The sequence below is a fragment of the Palaemon carinicauda genome, chromosome 44 (genome assembly GCF_036898095.1).
Source record: "Palaemon carinicauda isolate YSFRI2023 chromosome 44, ASM3689809v2, whole genome shotgun sequence".
Taxonomy (NCBI): domain Eukaryota; kingdom Metazoa; phylum Arthropoda; class Malacostraca; order Decapoda; family Palaemonidae; genus Palaemon; species Palaemon carinicauda.
The window spans coordinates 10,096,962-10,124,710 of NC_090768.1; the positions used below are offsets into that span (position 1 = coordinate 10,096,962).

The following is a 27,749-nucleotide window of genomic DNA, read 5'->3' on the forward strand; positions in this document are numbered from 1 at the left end:
TTAGAATAAATAAAGTCTCATAAAAAATCAAATAACACTAAGAATATAAATACACCATAAATGAATCTTCATTTTATAAAAAATACACAGTACTCAAATCAAACATACCTGAGGACCTTGTTCTGTTGTAAAATCAAAAGGATCACCCACTTTACGAATCTTGGCTCGTTCGACACTGCGCTCAACAAATTCATCGTAGATTGCATCTTCAACAAAGATTCTTGAGCCAGCACAGCAACATTGACCCTGGAATAAATTGAATTAAATTTACTAAAAGCTTACCAACATTTCTAGAGAACTGCTATGAGTGATAAGATCAACTTCCTACCTATCATATTTTTTGAATACCAAAAAGAATGAATGACCAAATCTGAAGTTTTGATGCATATAAAATGAAGAGTTCTATCAGTTGCAACTTTTTTTAATGGCATACATAAATTTAGAAGGTCAATTTTTTAAGCTATTGTACCTATTTATTAGACATTGGTGGAAACATTGTTAAAATTTTCAGTAAATCCTCTCAACCATAAGCATACTAAGTTAAATAGGCCTCATGGCATAAGCATGTCTCTCAAGTCTGTATATCAGCAGTATAAGTATTTTGATAGGCAAATATTGATGGCAGATAGAGTTCAAGTAGATAAAACTATGATGTAGAAAGACAAAGTTAATTAATAAAACTTATAAACAGATCCAAAGAGAAATTGCATAGGACCTCTGTTATTATCTCTATAATGCTGAGGGAGGCACACTGTAAACATTAATGAAATAATGAGCTTTAGTATGGCAACAATATCTATAAAACAGTTTAGTCAATTGACTGTGATCCTTTTACAATATTGAATTAGTCATGGCTCATAGATTACAGTATATATTTACTAATTTTCCAGGCTAAATGTAAATTGTAAATATTTCTCGAGTCATTCCTAAAACAAATATCTCTAAGTCTTAACACATACAACTGCAACCTAAACAGATTCTTCAATGACACTAAAATAGACTTGGCATAATTTAACTTATGCCTTTGCTCTGTATTTAAAGACAAGAATATTAAAAACAACCTACCTGATTAAAGAAGAGTCCAAAGTGAGCTTGTTCTACAGCATGATCAAGATCTGCATCCTTGAAAATAATGTTTGGACTCTTTCCACCCAATTCTAAAGTTACACGTTTCAGATTACTTGCACCAGCTGCTTGTTGGATAAGGTGACCAATCTAAGAAAAAAAATTTACAACAATATTAACAAAATTATGAGCATTACAATAATTTATTTAAAAGTAGAAGTATGATATTTGTCAGTCACTAACTATATTATAACTTATTAAAGTATAACCTATTAAATTGTTAGTGTTACAAACACATTAAACATTTTTTTAAGTTGGCATTGGAATGATCATACAACTAAATGCTATAATGCATGTACTGAAGTATTACAAAAAGTCAAGATACGTAACTAATTTGCAAAGCAAAATAATTCTTAATCTATTAGGAAGCATACACTACTGAAAGAAAACATATAAGATTTTATTGCATAAAATAGTTTCTTATACAAAGCTATAATCTCATAGATCCCTCTCATTTATAGTTTGAATGGCACCTGGGTACAAGTACTGCATCTTTGTGTCTTGTAGACATGAGCAGCAGAAGATCTAAGAGTTCATATAGGTACACTTATCAATAAGTAATACTTAGAGTTCATAATTTATGTACATTGGAAGGGACAAAAAGAGCATGAGGGAATTAGAGGTGGGTATTTCTTCACAGATTTAAATGAAAGGAAACCTACTGTTGCAAAAAATCAAGAGTCAGAGTACAAACTCCAATTTAAGTGGTAGGTCATGAATTTGAGAAACCAAACTTTCTGCAAGGATCATAGGGATACTGTACCACATTTGGGGACTCTATAGCTCAAGGATAAAGAGGGAAGATAACATATAATCAATTAGGCTGAGAAGTAGAACTCTGATATCCAGAAGTGTGTAGATGAAATTGGAACAAGGGTATAATGGTTAAAGGGAAAATGAGGATCAGGACTGCTACTATATTTTTTACTACTGTAAACCCTGTCCTACCAGGATTAATAGTTGCAAAATGGACAAAAACTTGCCCTAATGCATGACATATCCAAGGTTAAAACTGATAAGGTCGAAAGGCATCTCCATGTATGTACATTGAAAACAACCTGGATCTTCATATTTCTCTTGAAGTTCAAGATAGTTTAGTGTTTTCAGCTTATGGACAGCACCCTTACCATAGTAAAATCTTTATTCAGAAACCAGAAACCTAAATGAATAGTTACCTCAATCATGACAAGACACTCTTGGATAAATCCTTCTCTCAAGTTTGTTGACAAGATTATTCTGAAGTTTGGATCTCTTAGTTCTATAATCCTATTCAGGTTTTAGAGGATGGATTTTTCTAAACAAATTAACAGATAAGGATTGAATGGCAAAAGAATGCTGTCAGTTCCAAGTGGGCCAACATAGTTGAGAGCAAAAGACAGCCCACTAGTATAGTTATCACATGCAACTCTTTCATGTGTCTCAAAGATGCAAAATCTATTAAGATTCAACTTTAAGAAAAAGTGTAGTATGAATAACTGTTAAAGTAATTCATGGGGTGTCCTGGTGCAGACAGATACAGAGAGCTACACAGAGATATCACCTAGGCAGCCCGATATCTAAGTGGTGGAGGAGCTTTTCCAATTGTTAGACTACCTTCACTTTCAAGTAAAAAAAAAAAAAGAGCTTAAAAATACTGTACATACAATCACAGGAAAACAGGCGTTACATGGATTAACTTCTCCTGCACAACTGTAATATCTGCCCCATTTTGCCCAGAAAGGATTGGTGGCCAAGGGTCAGAAAAAAAAAAGCAAGGAGTCAAGCAACAGAAACTAATACCTCAATCAAAATTTTCAGATGAGAAACTGTAGGGTACCTGGCTCACATCTTAATTTGAGAAATGAGTTGGCTCATGCGATTCCTCCAGAATAAAAGGCTCATAAGATAAATTGCTATGGTTGAGAAAGGCCTACAAAGAAGTGCTTTTGCAGCCTAGGGGTGTGATCAGTGTCATCTTTATCTGCTTGGAACTTGAACTTCGCTTAAAAGCCAGCCAGAATAGAAAAACCAAAGGGAAGACTTAAACATCCTGGGTGTTTCAGTCATGTAGCATAGCATCCAATACATTTGGCAATGGGTACGCCTGCTTCTTCTGGTAAGACTCTAGGAAACATTATTTGCCCTTTCTGTTAAGGGAAGATACAGTAATCAGAATTTGATTCTCCTTGCCTGTTGGAATATAAGGATATAGCATTCAGTTACAAAAAACTGGTATGCGGAGCCTTGCCTGGCCCCTGACCAATGAGGCATATCCTGCAACCATGCAATGATGCTTCTGAGAACAGTACTTTATAAGGCTTGAAAAAATATGGAAACCTACTTCCAAGGTGTATGGGTCTTGTTATCATGGCATATTCAACAATACTTTTTCAGTATCTTCTAATAGAGGAAGCATTTAAAGAACTTGAGCTCACGGGACCCCAACCTGAAATAACTCTGAAAAGTGAACTTCTCTAGGGAAATTGATGTCCAGACTCAGCTTGCCACAGCTTGGCCAAGGTACACCGTTGGTGCTGGAACTCATGAATAACCTCAGACTCAATCTACTTAAGGGGAAACTAGAGCTATCAAAGAGTTTGATCTCCATTAACAGATACCTTAGCTTCTCTGATTGAAACAAGCCTGACATTCCAAATATTAAGGAGCCCTAGATTCTGATAAAGTAGAAAATATAATTTTTTTCCCACAATTCTGCTGTTGTCTCCACCAAAATTTGCCAGTTTTCTAAACACCAATAAAGCTTTAGGCCAGACTATTGCACCAATGCTATCACAGGTGCCAAGTGCAGGTAAAGACTTGCAGAGCTATAGCCACATTAAAACACTAAAGTGAAATACCTTCCCCCTTTAAACAAATCTAAGAATATTCAATGCTAAAAAAGCTAAGAATATTTAGCCTTCAAACAAAGCTAAGAATATTATTATTATTATTATCATTACTACTACTTGCAAAGCTACAACTCTAGTTGGAAAAGCAGGATGCTATAAGCCCCAGGGCTCCAACGGAAAAAAATAGCCCCGGAAAGGAAAAAAGAAATAAATAAACCATATCAAAGTAATAAAAAATTAAAATAAAACATTCTAAAACAGATCTTTCATACATAAACTATAAAAACAGAATTATGTCTGCCTTTTCAGCATAAAAACATTTGCTAGTAGTTTGAACTTTTGAAGTTCTACCAATTCAACTACTCTATTAGGAAGATCATTCCACAACTTGGTCATAGGTGATAAAATTAAGAACATTTGGTGTTGATAATATAAGTACTGTACAGTACATGAAAGACAGCATCGTCAAAGTTCAAGGGAAAAAAAAGTACTTTAAAGCTGGATGATCCCTTCATTATCTCTTTCCATTCCTTTTTACTCCTGTTTACCTGTTCCCAAACTGTGAAAGTCGTTTACAAATTGAGTGTGCAACTTTACAACAAAAAAATTAAAGTTTCAATAGGTGTATATTTTAGGGATTATATTAGAATATGGGCATTTATCTTAGATTTTATGAGTCGAGTATAATTTTTTCTCATTTCCAGCACTCCCTAATTGTCTCTTGTTTGCTGGTTTTTACATAGTTACTTGTGAAAACATAGAATGGAAGTTTTTCAAAATTTATAATTTAAATACTAAATACTGTATTCATAAGCTAGATGCTTCAAACAGAAGCTTTAATGACAAGTTGAAAAGCAAATCTTCCATGCATTTCAAGTAGCTCATAGTATTGGTGTTGTTACTCTTACTCTCGGCAAAAATGCACCAGAATTTGTATGCAATCCTCAATATAAGCTCATGACATTTTAAGCACAAGTAGTCGAGAGTTTGTTGGATTACCTTTTAACAGTAAATTCTAAATTACAGTGGAACCTCTACATACTACTGTATCTTAATTCGTTCCGGGACCTGCTTCGTATGTTAAAACGATCTTATGTTGGAGCAATTATTTCCATGAAAATAAACTGTAATTTGTATAATTCGTTCTACAGCCTTAAAACCTATGATAACTCCTTAATAAATTACTACACATAATTACATATAACAATAATACAACTGCATTATACAGTATAAGAGATGTAAAAAAGAATAATTATAAAGAAATAATAAATAAAGGCGTTTTTATTGTCACTTTACCTTAAAGACAGGCCAACGCAGGTGTAGGATTTGCTACGCAGGAGGAGACAGACAGTCGGCAAGGAGGTAGAGATGGTGACTGTGATAACGTACCATAACTTACTCTAACTTACACTACGTGAACTTTAACCTAATGAGCTTATTTATTTTTTCTTTCATTTCTTTACATTTTTTTTATTTTTTATTTTTAATTTTCATCACTTACACTCAATTCAATCTTAGTTTTCTTTGCTTCACTTTCTTTCTCTTCATCACGATCACTAGACTGCTTCGTAGATTTTTTTAAAGAAACTATTGAGAGAAAGTTGCTTGGTACACCTTTTAGAATTTTTCTAAAATAGGTTAAGCAGACATCATCGAATTGCAAAACTACACGACAAACCTGAAGTTTCTGTGGGTGATGCTTATCAATGAAATCAACCACGTGTTGATGATGTGCTAACATCTCTTTTATTTCAGTCGAACTTAAGATGTGACCTACCTCCTCGATGTCCTCCGACTCACTCAACTGCGCTTGGAACTCATCATTCTGCATGGCATGCAGCTCCTAGAATTCCTCGGTGGTGAGCTCTTCAGGATGCTCCTCGACGAGTTCGGTGACGTCATCTTCATCGACCTCCAGACCCATGGACTTGCCAAGGGATACAATCTCTTCTATGTCTTCCTCTACAGCAAGCACAGGTTCAGGCTCGGGGAAAAAAACCTTCAAAATCTCTGGGAAAAACAGCATCAGGACAAAGCTTCTTCCAAACTGAATTCAGTGTCCGTCGAGTTACTCCCTCCCAAGCCTGATCTATGATCTTCAAGCAGTGCACAATATTGAAATGGCTCCTCCAAAATTCACGCAAAGTTAAGTTGGTGCCTTGCGTAACATTAAAGCACTGCTTAAATAAGTACTTGGAGTAGAGCTTCTTAAATTTCGAGATGACTTGCTGGTCCATGGGCTGGAGAATAGGGGTGGTATTTGGTGGAAAATAAAGCACTCTGATGAAATTGAACTGGTCGATGATATCATCTTCGAGTCCTGGGGGGTGAGCGGGAGCATTATCCAAGCAAAGCAAGCAAATTCCTCTCCTAAGGTACTTCTTGACAGCAGGGCCGAAAACTTGGTTTACCCATTCAACAAAGAAATGCCTAGTAACCCAAGCCTTAAAATTAGCACGCAGAAAACATGCAGCATGTCCTTATTGACTATGTGCCTTAAATGCCATAGGGTTTTCGGAATGATAAACCAATAACGGCTTAATTTTGCAGTCCCCGCTGGCGTTGGCACATAGGGCAAGAGTCAACCGATCCTTCCTAGGCTTATGTCCAGGAATTTTCTTCTCTTCGGCGGTGATGTATGTTCGACTAGGCATCTTTTTCCAAACAGACTGGTATTATCACAATTGAAAACTTGCTGCTCTGCATAGCCTTCATCCTCCACGATCTTTTCGAACTTAACAAAATCGTTAGCAGCCTTGATGTCCAAACTTGAAGCCTCTCCGTGCCGAACAACTGAATGAATCCCGGTCCGTCTCTTAAATTTCTAATGATCGTTTCAGTGATCGTATTGCCAACAATTTTTGTCCTTTATCCATAAACAAAAGGCATTCCATCTCTTCCAGGGTAGGGCTGCGAGACTTTGAAATAATGGTGATCCCCTTCGATGGTTTGACTGTTATAATGGCTGCCTTCTGCTTGATGATCTTTGAGATCGTACACATATTCCGGCCATATTGTTTAGCCAGATCATTCACATGCACACCGCGCTCATGTTTTCCTATAATTTCTTGCTTCATTTCTAATGAAAGCATTGCCTTCTTCCTTTTCTCACCATTACTAAAACCTGTACCAAAACCAAGCTTCTTAGGACCCATGATTATATGTAAAATAAAAAATGAAACTTGAGAAAAGGAAGCTAATAAGCACTGTTAATAACGGACCGAACAGACACCAAACGATGCGCACGAGAACAGAGAACTGACCGACGTGAAGGTCAATGGCGTTTCTCCGACGTGTTGCCGTCTACCGGCCTAAACGAGGAACTATGACCGACGCTTCGAGAAAATTCTACGCGTATGGTCTACATCGGATGTTGGAGCATGACTTCAGGTGTTGAGACGAAAATGATCAAATTTTACTTCGGATGTTGGAATAATCGTATGTGAAGGCAATTGTAAGTAGAGGTTCTACTGTAGTTCATTACTGTATAATCAGTTAATAAAACTTCAAATTCCCACAACTTTGCAGGGTCAAGAGTATAATAGCAATAGACTAATAAAAAAATTAAACCGATACTGCACCAATATATGAATGCTTGTCATGGTAAAGTTCAGTTTTTTTAATAGAAGTTTTTTTAGCATCTTTATATGGAAGCAGAAGAGAGAAGAAAAATGACAAACTTATTACAGAGTTTGTATTTTTCCTAACATACAAATCCAAATTCTTTACTATAGGAGATATTCTAGCGCGAGCTGGGAAATACGGCAGAAAACCTTAACAAGGTCGTTAACGACCGGGCCGGTAGTTATCCCCCTGTTGGGGATGGGGGATTGCCAGCCAGTAGCTACTGAGTACCTTCAATCGGATTCTAGCTAGGACTATATTAGGGGGCGGTGACAGAGGGAAGATTTGAGTAAAGAATTCGGGTTTGTACATACATACATATACCAAGGCACTTCCCCCAATTTTGGGGGGTAGCCGACATCAACAAAGAAACAAAAACAAAAAGGGGACCTCTACTCTCTACGTTCCTCCCAGCCTAACAAGGGACTCAACCGAGTTCAGCTGGTACTGCTAGGGTGTCACAGCCCACCCTCCCACATTATCCACCACAGATGAAGAATTCGGGTTTGTATGTTAGGAAAAATACAAACTCTGTTATAAGTTTGTCATTTGTTCCTACACTAAATACAAACCCTCATTCTTTACTATAGGAGACTTAGTCTTGAGGTCAGGGTGGATGAAGGGTTCTCTATACCTAGAGAAGATAGTCCTCAGACTAGACACTATTAATGAACAATCTCCCATTAACTTTCTTTGTAAATCCCCAAATCCAGCATGACTGAAGGTTTGTAAATACGTAGAAACCAAAGTTTCAGCATGAAGAGGGTCGGGAGCAATACCAGGACCCTTTCATACAAAGGGTTCCCCTGACCTTGAAAAGGGGAACCCTCGTGACTACGAGTATAACTTCTACCCTGTGATAGGAGTCAGATGAGTTCATACCTTATTTCCATTGATGAGTCCAGCCGAAACTGGTCACAGACTAGGCTACCCAGATGGGAGGAAGAAGAAAGAGCAGAAGATAGATGGATGTTCTTCTAAAACCTAGTGTAACTTAGAATCCTAGATCAATGGCTACTGTCCCCTGAAAGGGCGTAAAGGCAGTTACAGCACCTGCTGACCTGCCACATTAGGTCCTATAGAAAAGGTGTTTAGAGACCTATGTGTCACATCTGATAAATAGTGAGTGGTGAATGTAGATTGGCGCTTCCAGACTCCAGCTCTTAAGACTTGGGAGACTGAGAAATTCTTCTTAAACGCCAGCGAGGCAGCTACTCCCCTAACTTGATGGGCTTTGGGTTGAGCTGCCTCGGGGTCTCCATGAATGGCTCTCGCAATAACTTTCTTGAGCCAGAAAGAGATGGTGTTGCGAGAGATTCTCTTCTTAACCTTGTTGGTACTGAAGAAGAGATAACCGAGGCGTGGTCTGAAAGGTCCGGTGCGCTTCAGGTATTTCCTTAGCGCCCTGACCGGGCACAGTGGCAATTGGTCAGTATCCTGAGTTGCCCTATTGAGGTTGGAAAATTGAAATTCTCTAAACCTCTCATCGGCAGATGAAGGTTTCTGGGTTTTGGCCACAAAACTTGGCATGAAGTTGAGAGAGACTTCCCCCCCATCCTCTAGTATGGGTGACTTCGTAGAATACACCGTGAAGTTAACTAACCCTTTTTGCCGAGGCCAGAGGTACTAGGAAGACTGTCTTAAGGGTAGAGCTATTAGGAAGACTGTCTTACGGGTGAGGAGGAAATCAGATGCCTTATTTAAGGGCTCATATGGAGGTCCCTTTAAGGAGCTTAAGACCAGGGACACGTCCCAAAGTGGTGGTCTAATCTCCACTGGGGGGCAAGATCTCTCAAAACCTCGAATCAACAAGGTGATATCTTCTGAGGTGGAAAGGTCAACTCCTCTCAGTCTGCAGATGAGGCTTAAGGCTGAATGATAGCCCTTAATTGCCGAGACTGAAAGGAGTTTCTCCTCCCTGAGGTAAACTAGGAAGTCTGCCACTAAAGGAAGAGAGGGATCGGAGCTGCAAACACTCTCCATTTTGCTTGGTAGAGGTTTGTGGAAGATTGGGGCAGGTGCCTGGACATGTGTTCGGCCACCTTTCCTGAAAAGCCTCTGCTTCTGAGGAGAGACTGGACAGCCTCCAGGCATGAAGTTTCAGGAAGTGGATTCTCCCGGGGGGGATACCACCATGTGGCGGCGTCAACAGACGGGGTTCTGGAGGCAGGAACCTCGGCACTTGAACCAGCAGGGAAAGGAGATCTGCGTACCACTCTCTGCTTGGCCAAGCCGGAGCTATTAGAGTTAGCTTGCAGTCCTGAGAGATCCTGATTTTGTTGATCACCTTTCTGAGCAGGCAAAAGGGAGGGAAGGCATAAGCATCCAGGTTGTCCCAGGAGTGTTGGAGGGCGTCCTGGATCGCTGCCTGATGGTCTGGAACTGGGGACCCGTAGCGGGGAAGCTTCGCATTCAAGAGAGGTGGCGAACAGATCGATTGTGGGTAAACCCCACAAAAGCTATTACTGTCTTCGCTACTCGAGGATCCAAAGACCATTCTCCACTCAGCACTTGGTGATGCCTGCTCAGCTGATCCGCCACGATGTTTCTCCGGCCCGGAATAAAACTGGCTGAAAGAGAAATGTTGTGGCTTTCTGCCCATTGGCAGATCTAGACTGCTAACAGACAGAGGTCTCTTGCCAGAGTACCCCCTTGTTTGTTGATGTACGAGATGGCTGTGGAGTTGTCGCTCATCAGAACCACCTCTCGTCCGTGTAGATCTTCTACAAAGAATTTTAGGCCTTTCCAGGCAGCTAATAATTCTAGGTGGTTTATATGGAGAGACTTCTCTATCGGAGACCAAACTCCTGATGCTAATTTGGGGCCTAGGTGGGAACCCCATCCCCGTAGCGACGCATCCGAAAAGAGTTTTAACTTCGGACTCGGGTTTTGGAGGGGAATGCCCTTTAGGGTGTTCTCTCTGGTCGACCACCAATGAAGATCTTGTAGCACCAGACTTGGGACCTCCACTACCAAGAATGGGGAATCTGACTTTTAAGACCAATGGGTCTTCAGATGCCATTGGGGGCTTCTGATTCTGGAACTAGTTTCTCCAGAGAGGCAAGATGGCCCAGAAGACACTGTCACGAATTGGCTGAAGGTGGTAGTGGAGACAAGAGATGGGTGATGGACTGATCCAGTCTCTGAAGTCTGTCTTCCGACGGAAACACTCTCCCTGCCTGGGTGTTGATGGACATACCCAGATAGTTCAAGACTTGGGTGGGAGTTAAGCAAGACTTCTCTGCATTTACAAGGATCCCCAGATCCTTGCAAAGACTCAGAAGTCTTCTCAGATGATCCAGAGCTAGCTCCTTGGATGAGGCCAGGAGTAGCCAATCGTCCAGATATCTTAATAGACGAATTCCATGTTTGTGCGCCCACGAAGATACGAGTTCGAAGATCTTTGTAAAGACCTGTGGGGTGGTCGAGAGGCCGAAGCACAGGACTTTGAACTCGAAGATTCGACCCTGAGCCAGGAAGCGTAGGAATTTCCGAGATGTGCGATGGATTGGCACTTGGAAATAAGCATCTCTCAAGTCTACAGATGCCATGAAGTTTCCTGGGCGTACTGCTTGGGTGACGGAAGCCGCTGTCTCCATTTTGAATGGAGTCTGCTTCACGAACTGGTTCAGAGTCGAAAGATCTATCACTGGTTTCCAACCTCCCGAGGCTTTCTCTACCAGAAAGAGGCAACTGAAAAACCCTGGGGAAGAGTCGGAGACCTCTTGAAGGGCGTCTTTTAGAAGCATGCTCTGTATCTCCCGAGCTAGGGCTTGCTGTTTCCTGGGATCCCGAGGGACTTGGGAGGATGAGATCGGGGGAGGAATTAGAGGAGGAGGAGAATCTATGAAGGGAATGCGGTATCCGCAACGAAGCACCCTTATGGTCCATTGCATGGCCCCCATAGCTTTCCAACTCCTCCAACTCCCCTCCAGGCAACCCCCTACGCATTGTGAGGGGGGAGTCGAGAACCTATTTCTGTCTAGGGTTCCTCCCTCTGCCTTTAGCCTTAGGAGGAGCTGACTTTCCTCTGCCCATAGTTTTGGGTGTAAAAGAGGGGCGGCTGGGGTTCTTGGCTGGCAGTGGAGATGCGGTTGTTGCCTTGGGTTGTGGAGTTGGCTGCTGTTGCATTGGACGAAAGGAAGCAGCCTTTTGCATTGCAGTGTCCTGCGTCTCCTTCCTCCAAGTCTCTAAGGTGGAGGAGACTGCTTGTCTAGAGAGGAGGAGAGGTTGTAGGAGATCAGAGTTCCTCAAATCAGATTTCTCAGATTTTCCGATGCTCCTATGCAGTCTGGAGACTACTGATTCCCTCCTTTTGAGAAACCAGTTGCCCCACATCGTTGCAGCCGTAGCAGTTAGAAAGTCCATTGTCTTAGCCCCAGCAGCCAGGACTTCCTGCAGAGACTGCATGGAATTTTGGTTTGAAAGGTCCTCGTGACTTGCAAGGTAGCCCACTGTGCCAAACCATGTGTCAAACCAGGATACTGCCTCTAGAAGAGACATTGACGCTGCTTCCATTGTCGAGGCTTCTGCTGCGGTAAAGGAGACTTGAAGGGAAGAGTCTCTCTCTGCAGAGCAGCCAGGTGTAAGCCTTGCTGTGAGGGGATCAAGTGTCAGAGGCGAAGGGTTGGCGTCTCTGACCTTGTAAAAGTGCCTTTGCCTCGAAAAAGGAAACTGCAGCCTTTTTTTGGGATCCTTGAGACTTCAAGGAATTGGTTTCCCCCGAGACCGCCTGCGAGACCTTCCTCAGACGGCCTGCAGTGTGAATAGACCAGGGAAGTTAGATTCTGGTCTTAGGGTTAGATGGAGGACGGCATAGTCTGTCTAAAGCTGAAGCGTCGGTATGATGAGGCGACAGGTGTAAATCTCCGAGACCTGAGATATTACACATCGTTCTTAGAGACCTCAGATAGGCGGACTAAGTCTTTTGATGGTAGTTCCTCCGAGGAATCCTCAGGTCGCGCTAATTCCTCGTGAGGGAGGGTGGTAAAAGCCCGAATGTCTGAAGGTAACGGCGAGGTAAAATACTCCATTGCCGACAATCCAAAGGAAGGCCGAGCGCTGGTTGATGGCACCGCGCGCGCGCAAGATCCTGCCTGGAAGTTGAAGGTTTAGGCGAAGGCGACCGAATTAACGGTACTGTCTCAATAAGAGAATGCGTTGATCGGCGGCCTGGCCTTTCACCTCTGTTCTCAGCCGAAGAGGAGAAGGGCTGAACCCCTCCGTCGTCTTCCGAAGTTCTCGCGAAGCCCATATTTCGTAATTCATTAGAAAGTATGGGAATGGGTGCTGTTCTGTCTGAAACGCGAGGGCGCGGAGAATGACCTCGCGCGGATATGTCCGGAGACTTGCGCGCTCGGAAGTTTGACGTACGGGAGCGCTCTCTCTCTGACGATACTAAGCGACGGCGAGAAGAAGTGTTCTCTCTCGCCTTCCAAGCACGAGCTGAGCTCCTCGCGAAAAAAAAATGAAGGAGAGGGATCGTGCTCTGAGTGTTCTCTTCCCTTGGTTGCGCTCTGGAGACGATCAGATTTAACCTCGCCCCAACGGGAGCGCTTATTGCGCTTGAGAGAACTCTCTCGTGAAGAAGAATGCGAACGTCTCGTAGAGCTCTTCTTGTAGCGCCTAGATGATTCCCCGCGAGAGGAAGACTATCGCGACGCCGAACGATAGCGCGAGGAAGTATTACTCTTATGTTTGTGACGAGAGCGCTTATCGTGTATCGGCGAAGAAGAAAGAGAACGATGACGTCTCTTCCTACGTCGCCTCTCTATCCGACGAGAATGTCTTGGCGGAGGAGAGCGAGCTCTCTTTTTCCTCTTCTCTCTCTCTCTCCTATTCTCTAAGGAGGACGAATACGAGGAGGAGGAGGAATCACGATGATCACGCTTGCGACGTTGTTTTGTCGTAATGCAAGCGAGGAGCGAAGTAGGCTCTGCAGGGGCTGACGTTATTACCTCCGCTGACACTTCAGCGGCCGTCGATTGAGTTGACGGGATACCGGCGAGGTCCGGAACTCCCGAGGGTTCCAAAACAGAAGGCACCTGAGGTAAAACTGTGCCTGCGAGGAACTGGTTCCACACCTCCACCGTAGGAGAACCAGGAAGTCCAATGGCAGGCCATACCGCTCGCAAGATTATCTGGAATAGAAGCGGTAATAGAATTATTTCTGATGACGGACGAAACTAACCCACTGGGGGGGGGGGGACTTGATTCGCCTGCCCCGGGGGAATGGGTGTTAAGTCAATGGTGCCGCTCTTCCTTGACTTACACCGGAAGGAAGGAGGCAATGAAGAGTCTGTAGGAAGAGATCGAGGGGCCGAAGAAGAGGCCCGAGACTCCTTACCTTTCGACGGCAAACCTGGAGGTAACGAATCCTTCTTGGATTTCTTCTTCTTCCTCTTCATGAACTAATCCCACTGCGTAGGCAACCATTCCTTACATACTTGGCAGGGGGAGCCTTCAGTACACCTATGACCTCTGCGTGAAGGGCATAGGGAATGAGGATCCACCTCCGGTGGTGACATAAATGTGCCATAAGATTTCGGAGGAATCCCGGGACACACTCAAATTAGAGGACATCACATCTAATTAAAGAGAAAAAAGAAAAAGTTAATGAAAAAAAAAACACTTAAAGAAAGGCTAGTCTGCCAGTCAAACAAAAGCGGGAGCAGCGGTGTTACCACTGCGACAGCTAGAATTCGATTGAAGGTACTCCATAGCTACCGGCCGGCAGTCCCCCACCCCCAACAGGGGGATAACTACCGGCCCGGTCGTTAACGACCTTGTTAAGGTTTTTCTGACATACTTTCCAGCTCGCGCTAGAATATCTCCTATAGTAAAGAATGAGGGTTTGTATTTAGTGTAAGAACAAAAAGGTGGAAAGATTAGACCTAGGAAGACATGGAGGCAAGGAATTTGCCCCTAAAACCCAAGAGTTGGAGCCGGGAAGGGCATCCAGTGTCGTGTTATTACTTGAGGTGGGGGAGTTGTAGAATGTTAAAAAAGGTTGGACACCAAAATGGAAGAAAGGTAAACTTCAGTATAAAAAGCAAGAGATACAGGATTGAGAAAAACTGCAGGCCCTTTAATAATACCTAGATTGCACTGGGTAAGGTGTAAAAATGGCACTAAAACACTGTTGGGACCAAGAGAGACATGGCTGAGAACAATAGGGTGGGGAGTAGGAGAGTAATGAGGGGATAACCTGAGAAAACTGAGAAGAATTATCGTAAGTGTTGATTCAACCAAATTAAATTACATTTTGATAAAAAATACACAAGATCATTGTAACAGCAGCATTCAGTAGCAACTAATTACATAGCCAACACCACCTCACAGCACAATGCTAGGAGAATTCCATTCACTATCAATTACCTTATCTAGAATTTAGCTAACCAGTAACAAACCTGTGTGGATCCTGTAAATGCAACTTTGTCTACATCCATATGAGAGGCAAGTGCAGCACCAGCAGTTGGACCATAACCAGGTATGACATTGACAACACCAGCGGGAAATCCTGCTTCAGCTACAAGTTTAGCAACGTATAGTCCTGTCAGGGGCGTTTGTTCAGCTAACTTCATCACCACAGTGTTACCTGAAATAGATTTGCATATAAAAATTATTCACCTGCAATGAAAAAAATCACCCTTTTAAAGTTTCATTACACAATTCTAAAGCCACTAAATCTGCTTCATGTAAATGTAAAGTAGGTGAAAAGGTAGAGGTCAACCCAATCTTCAGGAGAATTATCACATTCCAATATCATTATTATCATTATTACTTGCTAAGCTAAAATCCTAGTTGGAAAAGCAAGATAGTATAAGCCCAAGGGCCCCAAAAGGGAAAATAGCCTAGTGAGGAAAGGAAACAAGGAAAAATAAAATATTTTAAGAACAGCAACATTAAAATATTTCCTATATAAACTATAAAACTTTTAACAAAACAAGAGGAAGAGAAATTAGATGGAATAGTGTGCGATAGTGTACCTGCTAGCAAGAGAACTCAACCCAAGACAGTAAAGGCCATCGTACAGAGACTATGATACTACCCTAGACTAAAGAACAATGGTATAATTTTGGAGTGTGCTCCTAAAAGAGCTGCTTACCATAGCTAAAGTGTCTCTTCTACCCTTGCCAAGAGGAAAGTAGCCACTGTGCAATTACAGTGCAGCAATTAACCCGGTGGTTAAGAAGAATTATTTAGTAATCTGTGTTGTCAGGTGTATGAGGACAGAGGAGAATCTGTTAAGAATATGCCAGACTATTCGGTGTATGTGTAGGCAAAGTGAACCGTAACCAGAGAGAAGGATCCATTTTAGTACTGTCTGGCCAGTCAAAGGACCCCTTATCTCTCTAGTGGTGGTATCTAAACAGGTGGCTGGTGCCCTGGCCAACCTATAACCTACAATATGATAGAGAATTTTGTCTCAGCTCCCAATTCTAATCCAAGTACAATGTTTGTTTTGTCTATGGTTTAGCATTTTAAAGACAAATTACATAAATTTAAAACATTGTACGTTAGTGATAAAGAAAAAGTTACACAAAATCTTAACCAAACCCATTACATACATACATACATACATACATATGAATTGATCGTAATAATGGCGGCTGTGACTGGCCTGGTTGAGTGCCAACGATTTTTTCTCTTTTCTAGAGAGAATAACGGAGAGGCTGTGGTTTGGCACTCAAAAGTCCGTTAAAGGGCTGCTTGGGCATTGGTGTGGGCATCAGAGTCACTAAACTCCCTCCCGATTGGTTCTTGAAGAAAGATCTCGTAGAACAACCAATCATGATAGGCATACCCACACCAATGTATGGGCCTTTGAGTAAAAGGACATATAGGACAGGCGGTCTTGTTTGGAGGCCCATAGTGTGTGTCACTAAAAGGAGGACAGGTGCCAACATGTTTACCGAACCGAATACCATTTTTCTGAGGGCTTTTTCTTAGAACGTAACTCTATCATAATTAAGGGCTATTATTTGTGCATGAAATCCCCCTCCATTCATGTCTTCCTAAATTGAATGAACCCCAATACAACCCAGATCGGGTCACATCCATTCATCCATACTTACATACATATATATACTGTATCAGGAAAGAACAATCTGTTTGGCCACTAATGGATCAGGTAATTATGAGATCTGCCCTTTTATCAAACATAATAGATCTAATAGCAATAACAATTTAACACAGGAAATATAATGGGTAATTCCACATATACGCAACATATTCCAGAAAAATTTGTACTTTCATAGGAACTAATTAAATCTAACCCAATAATCTATAAGTAAAAACATTTTTACTTAGATTTTTCATGTAGGAGCTAGACATCCACAACATAAAACTTTTTCATATAAAACCAGTCATCTGAATTTACAGGGGATGAATTTTTAATACTTTTCTTCCAATGATGAGGTAGTTGAGAGTGACAAACCTGATGGACGGTTATTCTTACTTGAGTATTCTTGTTGGCAGAAAAATCAATGAAAACGGAAACCGTTTTATTGGAAAATAGTCCTAAGACTTGTAAAAGGGCCATCCTGTAATGCAGAGATTGCCACTTTCTTGTTAATAACCCATCTTACAACATTCAACTCTTGAACCTGACCAACTTCAGAACAGACTGACAGTCAAAGTTAGGCAGGAATAGGGAATGACAACAGCAGAGTTCTTGGAAAAGACATGACCTTTGAAACCTCAAGTGATAACCTACACGAGTAAAGTTAATAGTCTGAAGTAATGCGGGAAAAAATTGTGTCTCCAGGTCCTCACCTTAACTAAAACTTGTCTGATCAAGTCAAATGGAGGGAAGGCATAACCATTCTCTGCAAGGCATTTGAGTGTTCTGTTTCCAGGCTGCTGGGTTCAGCAGTGCCAATCAGTAAAGTGGGAACTCAAAGTTAAGGCTTTTTTTTCATCAGGTTTACTAGTGGAATGCATCATACTTACAAAGTGCATTTCAGGGCTGGACATCAAGCAATAGCAGAGCATCCATAGCAGCACCAGTATTCACACAAGATAAAGAACATGAAGTGGAAGATGTCAGTACAACAGATTTTGAAGAAAACCAGGCTCAGCAGAAGTAACTGAGATCCCAGCAGACAATAAAGGCATAACAACACAGCAAACAGACAGCATCAAAAAATTATACAGCAAACGAAAAGATAGTGCAGGAAGTTGCACAAAGCAAGTTCCAAAGAAGAAATTTTTTTGAGTAAATACATACACAAATTAAAAGTTGTTTAGAAGCTGTGTGAGAAAACTGTCCGACACCGGGCAATATAAAACTGAAAAATGAGAAGACAGCTGGGCATAAAGTTGCACTGGAAATGTGTGCGAGCCATCACCATGGGACAGAGTAAGTGAAGCAGGAACTGAAGGTGAGAAGAAAAATATTCTTGAAAATAAAGCAGCCAGGGTAGAAGGAACAGACTCATCACTGGTAGACCGGTAATAATTAACCTTAACCGGATATTAGAGAAGAGGACGATCCACAAAACAAGCACACATGAAGTCTCAGAAGCAGTAACAGCATTGATTTCAGCAGCAGAATGCTTTCAACTAAAGTATGCCTTGTATACTGTATACCTTTCCTTTCATGGTGTGATCACTAAGCAGCTGACCAAACACCACTCACAAAACACCACTCACAATTAATAAAGGCAGCAACAAATTACTCCATTATACATACACCACAATTGGTTATACAATATAAGTTATTATTTGGATTAGTTACACAGTTGAAATTCAAAAAACACCAGACATCAATTATATGTAGACCATTATTAAGAAAAATGTTATTTTCATTAGTAAAATAAATTTTTGAATATACTTACCCGATAATCATGTAGCTGTCAACTCCGTTGCCCGACAGAATTCTACGGAAGGGATACGCCAGCGATCGCTATACAAGAGGGGGGTGTACTCACCAGCGCCACCTGTGGCCAGGTACTGCAGTACTTCTTGTTGACACCACCTCAATTTTTCCTCGGTCCACTGGTTCTCTATGGGGAGGAAGGGTGGGTCAATTAAATCATGATTATCGGGTAAGTATATTCAAAAATTTATTTTACTAATGAAAATAACATTTTTCAATATTAATCTTACCCGATAATCATGTAGCTGATTCACACCCAGGGAGGTGGGTGAAAACCAGTGTACATGTATATCAAGAAGCTAAGTATCCCGTATTTCATATTATCAGTTATTCAAAATAACAATGAAATTATAAGTACCTGGTAAGGAAGTCGACTTGAACCATTACTCTGCCTTTAATAAGTTCGTCTTCCTTACTGAGCGCAGCGTTCCTCTTAGGAGGCTGAACAACTCTAAGGTGCTGAAGTATCAAGGGCTGCAACCCATACTAAAGGACCTCATCACAACCTTTAACCTCGGCGCTTCTCAAGAAAGAATTGACCACCCGCCAAATCAACAAGGATGTGGAAGGCTTCTTAGCCGACCGTACAACCCATAAAAAGTATTCAAGAGAAAGGTTAAAAGGTTATGGGATTATGGGAATGTAGTGGTTGAGCCCCCGCCTACTACTGCATTCGTTGCTACGAATGGTCCCAGGGTGTAGCAGTACTCGTAAAGAGACTGGACATCTTTGAGATAGAATGATGCGAACACTGACTTGCTTCTCCAATAGGTTGCATCCATAACACTCTGCAGAGAACGGTTCTGTTTGAAGGCCACTGAAGTAGCCACAGCTCTCACTTCATGTGTCCTTACCTTCAGCAAAGCAAGGTCTTCTTCCTTCAGATGAGAATGTGCTTCCCTAATCAGAAGCCTGAATAGTAAGAAACTGAGTTCTTAGACCTTGGAAAAGAAGGCTTCTTGATAGCACACCATAAGGCTTCTGATTGTCCTCGTAAAGGTTAAGACCTTTTTAGATAGTACCTAAGAGCTCTAACTGGGCAAAGTACTCTCTCCAGTTCATTCCCCACCAAGTTGGACAGGCTTGGGATCTCGAACGACTTAGGCCAAGGACGTGAAGGAAGCTCGTTTAGCAAAAACCGAGCTGCAAGGAACATGTAGCCGTTTCAGATGTGAAAACTATGATCCTGCTGAAGGCGTGGATCTCACTTACTCTTTTAGCTGTTGTCAAGCACACGAGGAAAAGAGTTTTTAATGTGAGGTCCTAAAAAGAGGCTGATTGGAGAGGTTCAAATCTTGATGACATAAGGAACCTTAGGACCACGTCTAGATTCCAGCCTGGAGTGGACAACCGACGTTCCTTTGAGGTCTCAAAAGACCTAGGGAGGTCCTGTAGATCTTTGTTGGTGGAAAGATCCAAGCCTCTGTGGCGGAAAACCGCTGCCAACATCTTCTGTAACCCTTGATCGTAGGAGCTGAAAGGGATCTTACGTTCCTTAGATGTAACAGGAAGTCAGCAATCTGGGTTACAGTGGTACTGGTTGAGGAAACTGCATTGGCCTTGTACCAGCTTCGGAAGACTTCCCCTTGAGACTGATAGACTCTGAGAGTGGATGTTCTCCTTGCTCTGGCAATCGCTCTGGCTGCCTCCTTCGAAAAGCCCCTAGCTCTTGAGAGTCTTTCGAAAGTCTGAAGGCAGTCAGACGAAGAGCGTGGAGGTTTGGGTGTACCTTCTTTACGTGAGGTTGACGTAGAAGGTTCACTCCTAGAGGAAGAGTCCTGGGAATGTCGACCAGCCATTGCAGTACCTCTATGAACCATTCTCTCGCGGGCCAGAGCGGAGCCAACCAACGTCAGCCGTGTCCCTTTGCGAGAGGAGAACTTCTGAAGTACCCTGTTGACAATCTTGAACGGCGGGAATGCATACAGGTCGAGATGGGACCAATCCAGCAGAAAAGCATCCACGTGAACTGCTGCTGGGTCTGGAATCGGAGAACAATACAACGGGAGTCTCTAGGTTATCGAGGTAGCGAACAGATCTATGGTTGGCTGACCCCACAGGGCCCAAAGTCTGCTGCAAACATTCTTGTGAAGGGTCCACTCTGTGGGGATGACCTGACCCTTCCGGCTGAGGCGATCTGCCATGACATTCATATCGCCCTGAATGAACCTCGTTACCAGCGTGAGCTTTCGATCTTTTGACCAGATGAGGAGGTCCCTTGCGATCTAGAACAACTTCCACGAATGAGTCCCTCCCTGCTTGGAGATGTAAGCCAAGGCTGTGGTGTTGTCAGAGTCCACCTCCACCACCTTGTTAAGCTGGAGGGACTTGAAGTTTATCAAGGCCAGATGAACCGCCAACAACTCCTTGCAATTGATGTGAAGTGTCCTTTGCTCCTGATTCCATGTTCCCGAGCATTCCTGTCCGTCCAAAGTCGCACCCCAGCCCGTGTCTGATGCGTCCGAGAGGAGACGGCGGTCGGGTTTCTGAACAGCCAAAGGTAGACTTCCTTGAGAAGAAAGCTGTTCTTACACCACGCGAGAGTAGACCTCCTCTCTTCGGAAACAGGAACTGAGACCGTCTCTAGCGTCATGTCCTTTATCCAGTGAGCAGCTAGATGATACTGAAGGGGGCGGAGGTGGAGTCTCCCTAACACGATGAACAGGGCCAGCGATGAAAGTGTCCCTGTTAGACTCATCCACTACCTGACTGAGCATCGGTTCCTTCTCAGCATGCTCTGGATGCATTCTAGGGCTTGGAAGATCCTTGGGGCCGACGGAAAAGCCCGAAAAGCTCGACTCTGAAGATCCATACCCAGGTAGACAATGGTCTGGGATGGGACGAGCTGGGACTCCTCAAAATTGACCAGGAGGCCCAGTTCCTTGGTCAGATCCATAGTCCATCTGAGAATCTCCAGACAGCGACGACTTGTGGGAGCTCTTAAAAGCCAGTCGTCTGACGGAGCCGGACACAAGATCATGGTACTGCTGCACAGTCTGTGAACTGTCAACCATGGGGAAGCGAGGAAGTACAGTGACAACCCGAAGCTGTCTAGACTGTCTGGGTCGTACAGACAACTCCTTATCGGGTTGCTGAGGTTGCCGCACTGCGTCACAACAAGTCACTTCTGCTGGTTGTTGAACGTCTTCCCAGTGACACACTGACTCCGTAAACAAAAAATCCTCTAACAAGGACTAAGCTTGGACTGCATGTCTTGCAACACAGCTCAAGGTCTATGGGAGCAGGTGTGGTAACAGACGGGGTTAGCGACTTTAGTGGAACCATTACCTTCCCTGGAAGCATGTTATGCTTAAATAAAAGTCCATAGGAGGCTACGCAGCTAAAGGCTCCTCTCCAAATGACAGAGTCCTCAAGGGAATATCAGAAGGAGGGAGAATAGCACTTTCTCATCTACAGGGACCATATCCGAGAAAAGCTAAGTTCTCTCAGTGAGGGTTTCACTGGTGCAAAAGCAGCAGACTAGAAGGCAACGTTATGAAACTGCTTGACAGTCTAGTGAGTTGGCAACAACCAAAGATGTGTGACTGAGAAGCATGCAGTAAGGTATGCAGAGCATGCTGTATGCAGAGCATGCTGTATGTAGAGCATGCTGTAAGGTAAGCAGAGCATGTTGCATGGCGTGTGGCTTATGCTGCATGGGATGAGGCTCATGCTGCATGGGATGAGGCTCATGCTGCTTAAAAGAAATCTGAACCTGACACTAATCTAGCTGTCCGAGGATTTATCTGGTGAGACATCAGTCTCTTTACCAGAGAGTTTTACCAGATTTCCCCGGGCCACCACGTGACACAATTGGTAGTAATTCATTCAAATTACCTCTAATGAGTCAATATGGATAAATATCAACACAACATCGTGTTCAAATAGAAATAAATTTCTACCTCATACTTGGGATCGAACACTAGCCCCTTCTAATGAAAGGCCAGGTCGAAACCAACCATGCCACGAGAGCCCATAGGATGTCGCATAGCATAAGGCTCCTGCGTCATGGGTTGAGGAGGATGCCGCATAGCATGAGGCTCCTGCCTCATGGTTTGATCCTGTGAGGTTCCTGCCTCAAGAGTTGCGTCTGCCTCAAGGGTTGAGGGGGTAGCTGCGCAGAGAGAGGCTCATGCTGCATAGACTGCGGTTCAAGTTGAATGGGAAGAGGCTCAAGCTGAGGAGAAAGTGGCAGATGCATGCGTTGAGGTGGCTGACTCATAGCATGAGGTTCCTGCCTCAAGAGTTGCGCTTGCCTCAAGGGTTGAGGTGGCTGCGCAGAGAGAGGCTCTTGACTCACGAGTTGAGGTTCTTGAGGTGCTTGCCTCGAGAGTTGAGGTTCTCGCCTCGAGGAAAGTGGAGGTGGTTGTTGCGAGAGTTGAGGTGGCTGCCTCAAAGATGGTAGAGGTTGTCGTACCTCAAGAGGTAGCTGCCTCGAGGGTAGTTGTAATGCAAGATACTCCTGCCTCAAGGGTAGAGGAGGTTGTAAAGCATAAGGCTCCTGCCCCCATTGTTGAGGAGGTTGCTGCGTGGTAAGAGGCTCCTGCCTCAAGGAAAGTGGAGGTTGCTGCACAGCGCTGGTATCTGGCAACTCCCAACGCGGCAGCTCACGCATGGAGGTAGCTTGAGGAACCTCAACCTCATACGTCTGGCAGATTGTACTGCGCAGAGGAGGAGGAGCGTTCGCAGGAGGAGGTGTATTAACCTTCTCTGCCTGAAACTCCTGCATCAACACCGCAAGCTGAGACTGCATTGTCTGCAGCATAGACCACTAGAGTTTAAGAAAGACAACAACAAACGGAGCTACTGTCCGTTGAGACTGAGGGTCTAAAACAGCTGGTGCGGCAACAGACGGAGCTACTGCCTGTTGCGATACCACCTTGCCTCTCTGGGAGGTGTGCAGTTGTCGTACTGCAGCAAGTCCGAACTGACCCAGGGCTAATGGCTACACCTAGGAGTTGGAGTTGTGCGGAAGGGACCGACTTGCACTTAAAAGCTGCAAGATTTGGTCCATGGTTTCTGCGAGAAACCTCTTCCGCAGACGAGGAATAAAAGGGCTCTCTCGTCTTTGTGTGGGTGGGGTGATCACGTCGGCAACGTGTGTAGATACACCCGAAACCACGGAGGGAAAACGTCTGTTCGTCGATCAAGGCCTGCTGAACCCATAAGTCCTTCGACATTACTTCTCCCCTGGGCTTGGGAGCTTGTAAGAGGTCCCAGACTAGGCGAACAACTGGCACGAACAGACGAACCCTCGAACGCAACACTGTAACACTTTGCGCTTATCACTTATCACTTTTGATTTTCTGTTTGCACTTATTTCACTGAACTCGAAACTTTAAGTGGTTTGTACCTGAAACACGCAATTCTATCCTTCCTTAAAAGTTAGTAATTGCGAAAACAGAATTACAATGTAACAGAAAAATCTAATGAAAGATAAATAATTCAGTGGCTGGAAAGAGACTAAACACTAGATCAAATAAACTACGTTTAAAATCTCTCACCGCATAAAGCTTGAGAACAAGAATAAAACTCTAGAAACGTTTACCTTCTTCCCCTAAAGAGACTAGGGAGAAGAGCAAAAACGATAACAACGTTACTCGCTTGAACGAAACGTTTATCCTCCTCTCTCTCCCTCCGTCTCTATCTCTCTCTCTCTCTCTCTCTCTCTCTCGACTTAGAACCTGAGAGAAGAGCCCAATCATATATATCGTTAAAACATATTATTGTTAAAGGAAAAAAACTGAAAGATTTCCCAAATAAAAAGTTCCTTTATTAGAATAAAAACCATTAAGCTAAGAAAGAATGAACAAAACGCTAGAAACGGTTTACTCTTACTGCAACGTGACACCGTGAAAATTCTCTCTCTATCGTAACGATAGAGCGCAAGTTGAACGTTCTGAACGTCAACAACTGCAGAGACAAAACAAAACGTTAGTTCAAATTTGAAAACAGCACGAGACTATCAAAGAAATTCTTTCAAAAACATTAAAATAGCATAATATGTTAACAGGTAAAACCGAAATGACGGGCTCAATGTTAATTAACTTCGGTACCAAGAAAAGACCGCCTACTATTAGGAAAGGTCGAATATAAACAAATATAAAAATTAATTTTAATAAGTTTATAATAAAAGGAAGTTAATCGAAGAGGCCTATAAAAGGCGGAGAGATATAAAATAAATCTATAACTTTTGTTAAGCAAAATTAAGAAAGAGAGTCTATACTCTCTTAGACACCAACACTTCCGTCTAAGGGAAGGGTCGGCCATTTAAAAGTGAAAGAGAGTTCATACTCTCTTCGTCACCATAATTAATCAAATTAATTCCAAAAGCTAGCTAAGCTAATGATAAAACTTAAAGAATAGCGAAAGCTAAACTCTAGAGCAAATACATCACCAAATCGTGAGCAAAAACTCCAGAATCAACAGCGTATCCATGTAGGTCTAGCCGGAGGCACGACAGAGGAAAAATTGAGGTGGTGTCAACAAGAAGTACTGCAGTACCTGGCCACAGGTGGCGCTGGTGAGTACACCCCCCTCTTGTATAGCGATCGCTGGCGTATCCCTTCCGTAGAATTCTGTCGGGCAACGGAGTTGACAGCTACATGATTATCGGGTAAGATTAATATTGAAAAATTGAAAATTCAAATTGATGTGATTACAATATAATTTATACTAGAAGTATACAATAATTGATAACAAAAGTAATGCAAAATACTAAAACCCAGATTCTGCAAATAAACCAGGGGCAACCAGACAAAATTACCCCCCTTCCCTGTAAACAAACTACAGTACTTTGATCTGTACCAAAAATCTTACAGTTCCTTATGAAAAGAATTTAAAGGAAAAAATATAATGAAATACATTGAATGTAAGAATAACACTCATTGCACTTTTCAATTAAGTTTAAATTAAGAGGACCGAAGATTATAAGAAAAGTAGACCTGAATAAACTAACAAGCAAATAAGAACAGTGATATAAGAACACTTTCCAAAACTAACAATCAAAGACCTATGGAGATTATGACCACTCACTTGACTAAAAACATATGAACAGTCTGCCTTGGCTCTTTTGCCTCTTTCTAAAAGATAAAATTACTGTACTTGGGGTAGTTGGGAATGTAGGAGAGGGGTCAAACATGATTGACAGGTTAGTTATGAAAAAAGTACAATACTTCAATTACTCACCTGTGGCAAGAGCAGGTCCAAACTTCCATGCTTGCATAAGGAGTGGGAAATTCCATGGAATGATTTGAGCACAAACACCAATCGGTTCATGACGGGTATAAGCAAAGTGGGGTCCGTCAGTTGGGATGGTTTTACCATGGATCTTGTCAGCCCAGCCAGCAAAGTAACGCAGATTACGGATACTTAACTCAACGTCAGCCATGTAAGAGTTTGTGTATGGCTTGCCATTATCTAAAGTTTCTAAGCTCTAGGGAAAGCAAAAAGAAAAAATTAAATTTTTCAATACATCAATTAACACTTTAGAGAAATTTTATGTTAAAATGTAATCAATATAAACCTTGTTTAAACAGTATTGTAGTCTTATCTAAATCTTGTCCTAATGCAGCAAAAAATGACATTAGATATATGTCAACAAGTGCATACTAAAACAAAAATTTCAATATCTTTTTTATCATGGAGAAATATATGGGACACAATAATTATCATTCCAAAAGGAGTGGAGAATCAAATGTTTGATTTTATTATGATGAAAAGTATGGAGAAAAAAAATCAAAGATGAATATTGAATAGTGATATTGGGAAATGCTTGCTTAACACAATAAATTGCTTCAAGTTAATACAATAGTAAAAAAAAGTCAAGAATAAAGATTGAACTGAAAAATGACAATATCAACAAGGAGTATAAAAATATGTACGCAAAAATAGCATTAAAAAAAGCTGCAAAAGTACGGGGAATAACATCAGGAAAGGGTTATGAAATGAACATGTTGGTAGAATAAGATATACAAAAGGCAACTGAAGGGGAAAAAAAGCCAGGTGTACAGGCAAAAGGATGATGCTAAAATGTGGTGAAGGAAAAAGAAATGTTGACAGTAATGGAATTAAACATGAACACTGCTTGGTGAAAATAAAAATACCTAAGATATCACAATTGCTTGGAAAAAATGAAAAATGAGCAAAGTATACAGTATAAAAGAAGAAATTAAAGTTGAAGATAAGAAATATTGAAATAATGGAGGCTGTGTTTCTAAGTCATTTTATGCAACTGCATACCTTTCTGTCGGTACTTTTGCATATTTGTCAAGACATCTTGACAAAATTGTGGAAAGTCTTATGGTGAAAATATATCTACTAAAACATCTTATTTATGGATTGCATGTAACTTAACTCATATTCAAAACTATTATGGTATACTGTACAGTACTTACAGCCAGGTAAACCTTATCACGCTCCATAAGATCAGCCAGCTTATTGAGAAGTTGACCGCGATCATATGCATCCATCTGTCTCCACTCAGAGTTTAAGGCAAAAGCCTTTCGGGCTGCCTTCACTGCTTTCTCAACATCAGCCTAGGGAAAAAAGTAGGGAGAACTGTAATGGTGATCAACCATGCATAAAAATCAAATTAGCTAATTAAGGTTATAAAGGGTAAGTAAATATACAGCGGTGTATGTATCTACTCCATAACTGACAATAAATGACTTAAATGAACATTTATTATAGACATATTTCTATTTGCATACTTGATATTCTAATTTGTATATCATTAATGTTTCCAACTTCTCTAACAATACTACTTCAAAAATACATAGTAATCTTAGGAAAAAAAATCAATAGAAATATTCAAATGACAATCACTGAGAACATATCAAACTACAATGCTCTACTTTAACTATATCAAAAAGTCACAGTTCTGGACTTCACACTGCTGGATTGTATTGATTTGTTTTAAAAAGAAAGGTTATGTTTCATGAATTTTATTTCTTATTTTTCGACTGCTGAAAATAACAATGGGAACAGTCAACAAGAGAGTAAAGGCAAATAGCAATGCATATAGACACAAAAGGGATGTGCAATATCTTGTAATATTACTGCATTTTACAGAAAAAAGTAAAAGTCGCATTCCCCTAAAGAGGCAACCAGATATAAAATTGGCTACATGTTTAACACAAGAAAAGCATCACTTAAATGAAATTGCAATTGGACATATCTGAACTTTTGTTTGGATTTAAAACAATTAGCTAGTAGTTTATTTTCATGAAAATTCCCTCTGGTAAAATAGCCTCATGAGGCACTGTGAGGAATCTAAATAAGAAAACATA

The 27,749-nt window shown here is 41.9% G+C and overlaps 1 protein-coding gene across 1 annotated transcript in view; it reads right to left on the bottom strand.

Moving 5' to 3' along the window:
- Nucleotides 1–27,749, bottom strand: part of Aldh (Aldehyde dehydrogenase) — a 55,704-nt gene that overhangs the window by 14,775 nt on the left and 13,180 nt on the right. Inside the window, exons 3-7 of the mRNA XM_068366852.1 lie at nt 26,856–26,996; nt 25,648–25,894; nt 14,987–15,174; nt 1,066–1,215; nt 109–246 (exon numbers count right to left, since the gene is read on the bottom strand). Coding sequence (XP_068222953.1) covers nt 109–246; nt 1,066–1,215; nt 14,987–15,174; nt 25,648–25,894; nt 26,856–26,996 — 864 coding nt within the window. The remainder of the gene's footprint in view (nt 1–108; nt 247–1,065; nt 1,216–14,986; nt 15,175–25,647; nt 25,895–26,855; nt 26,997–27,749) is intronic.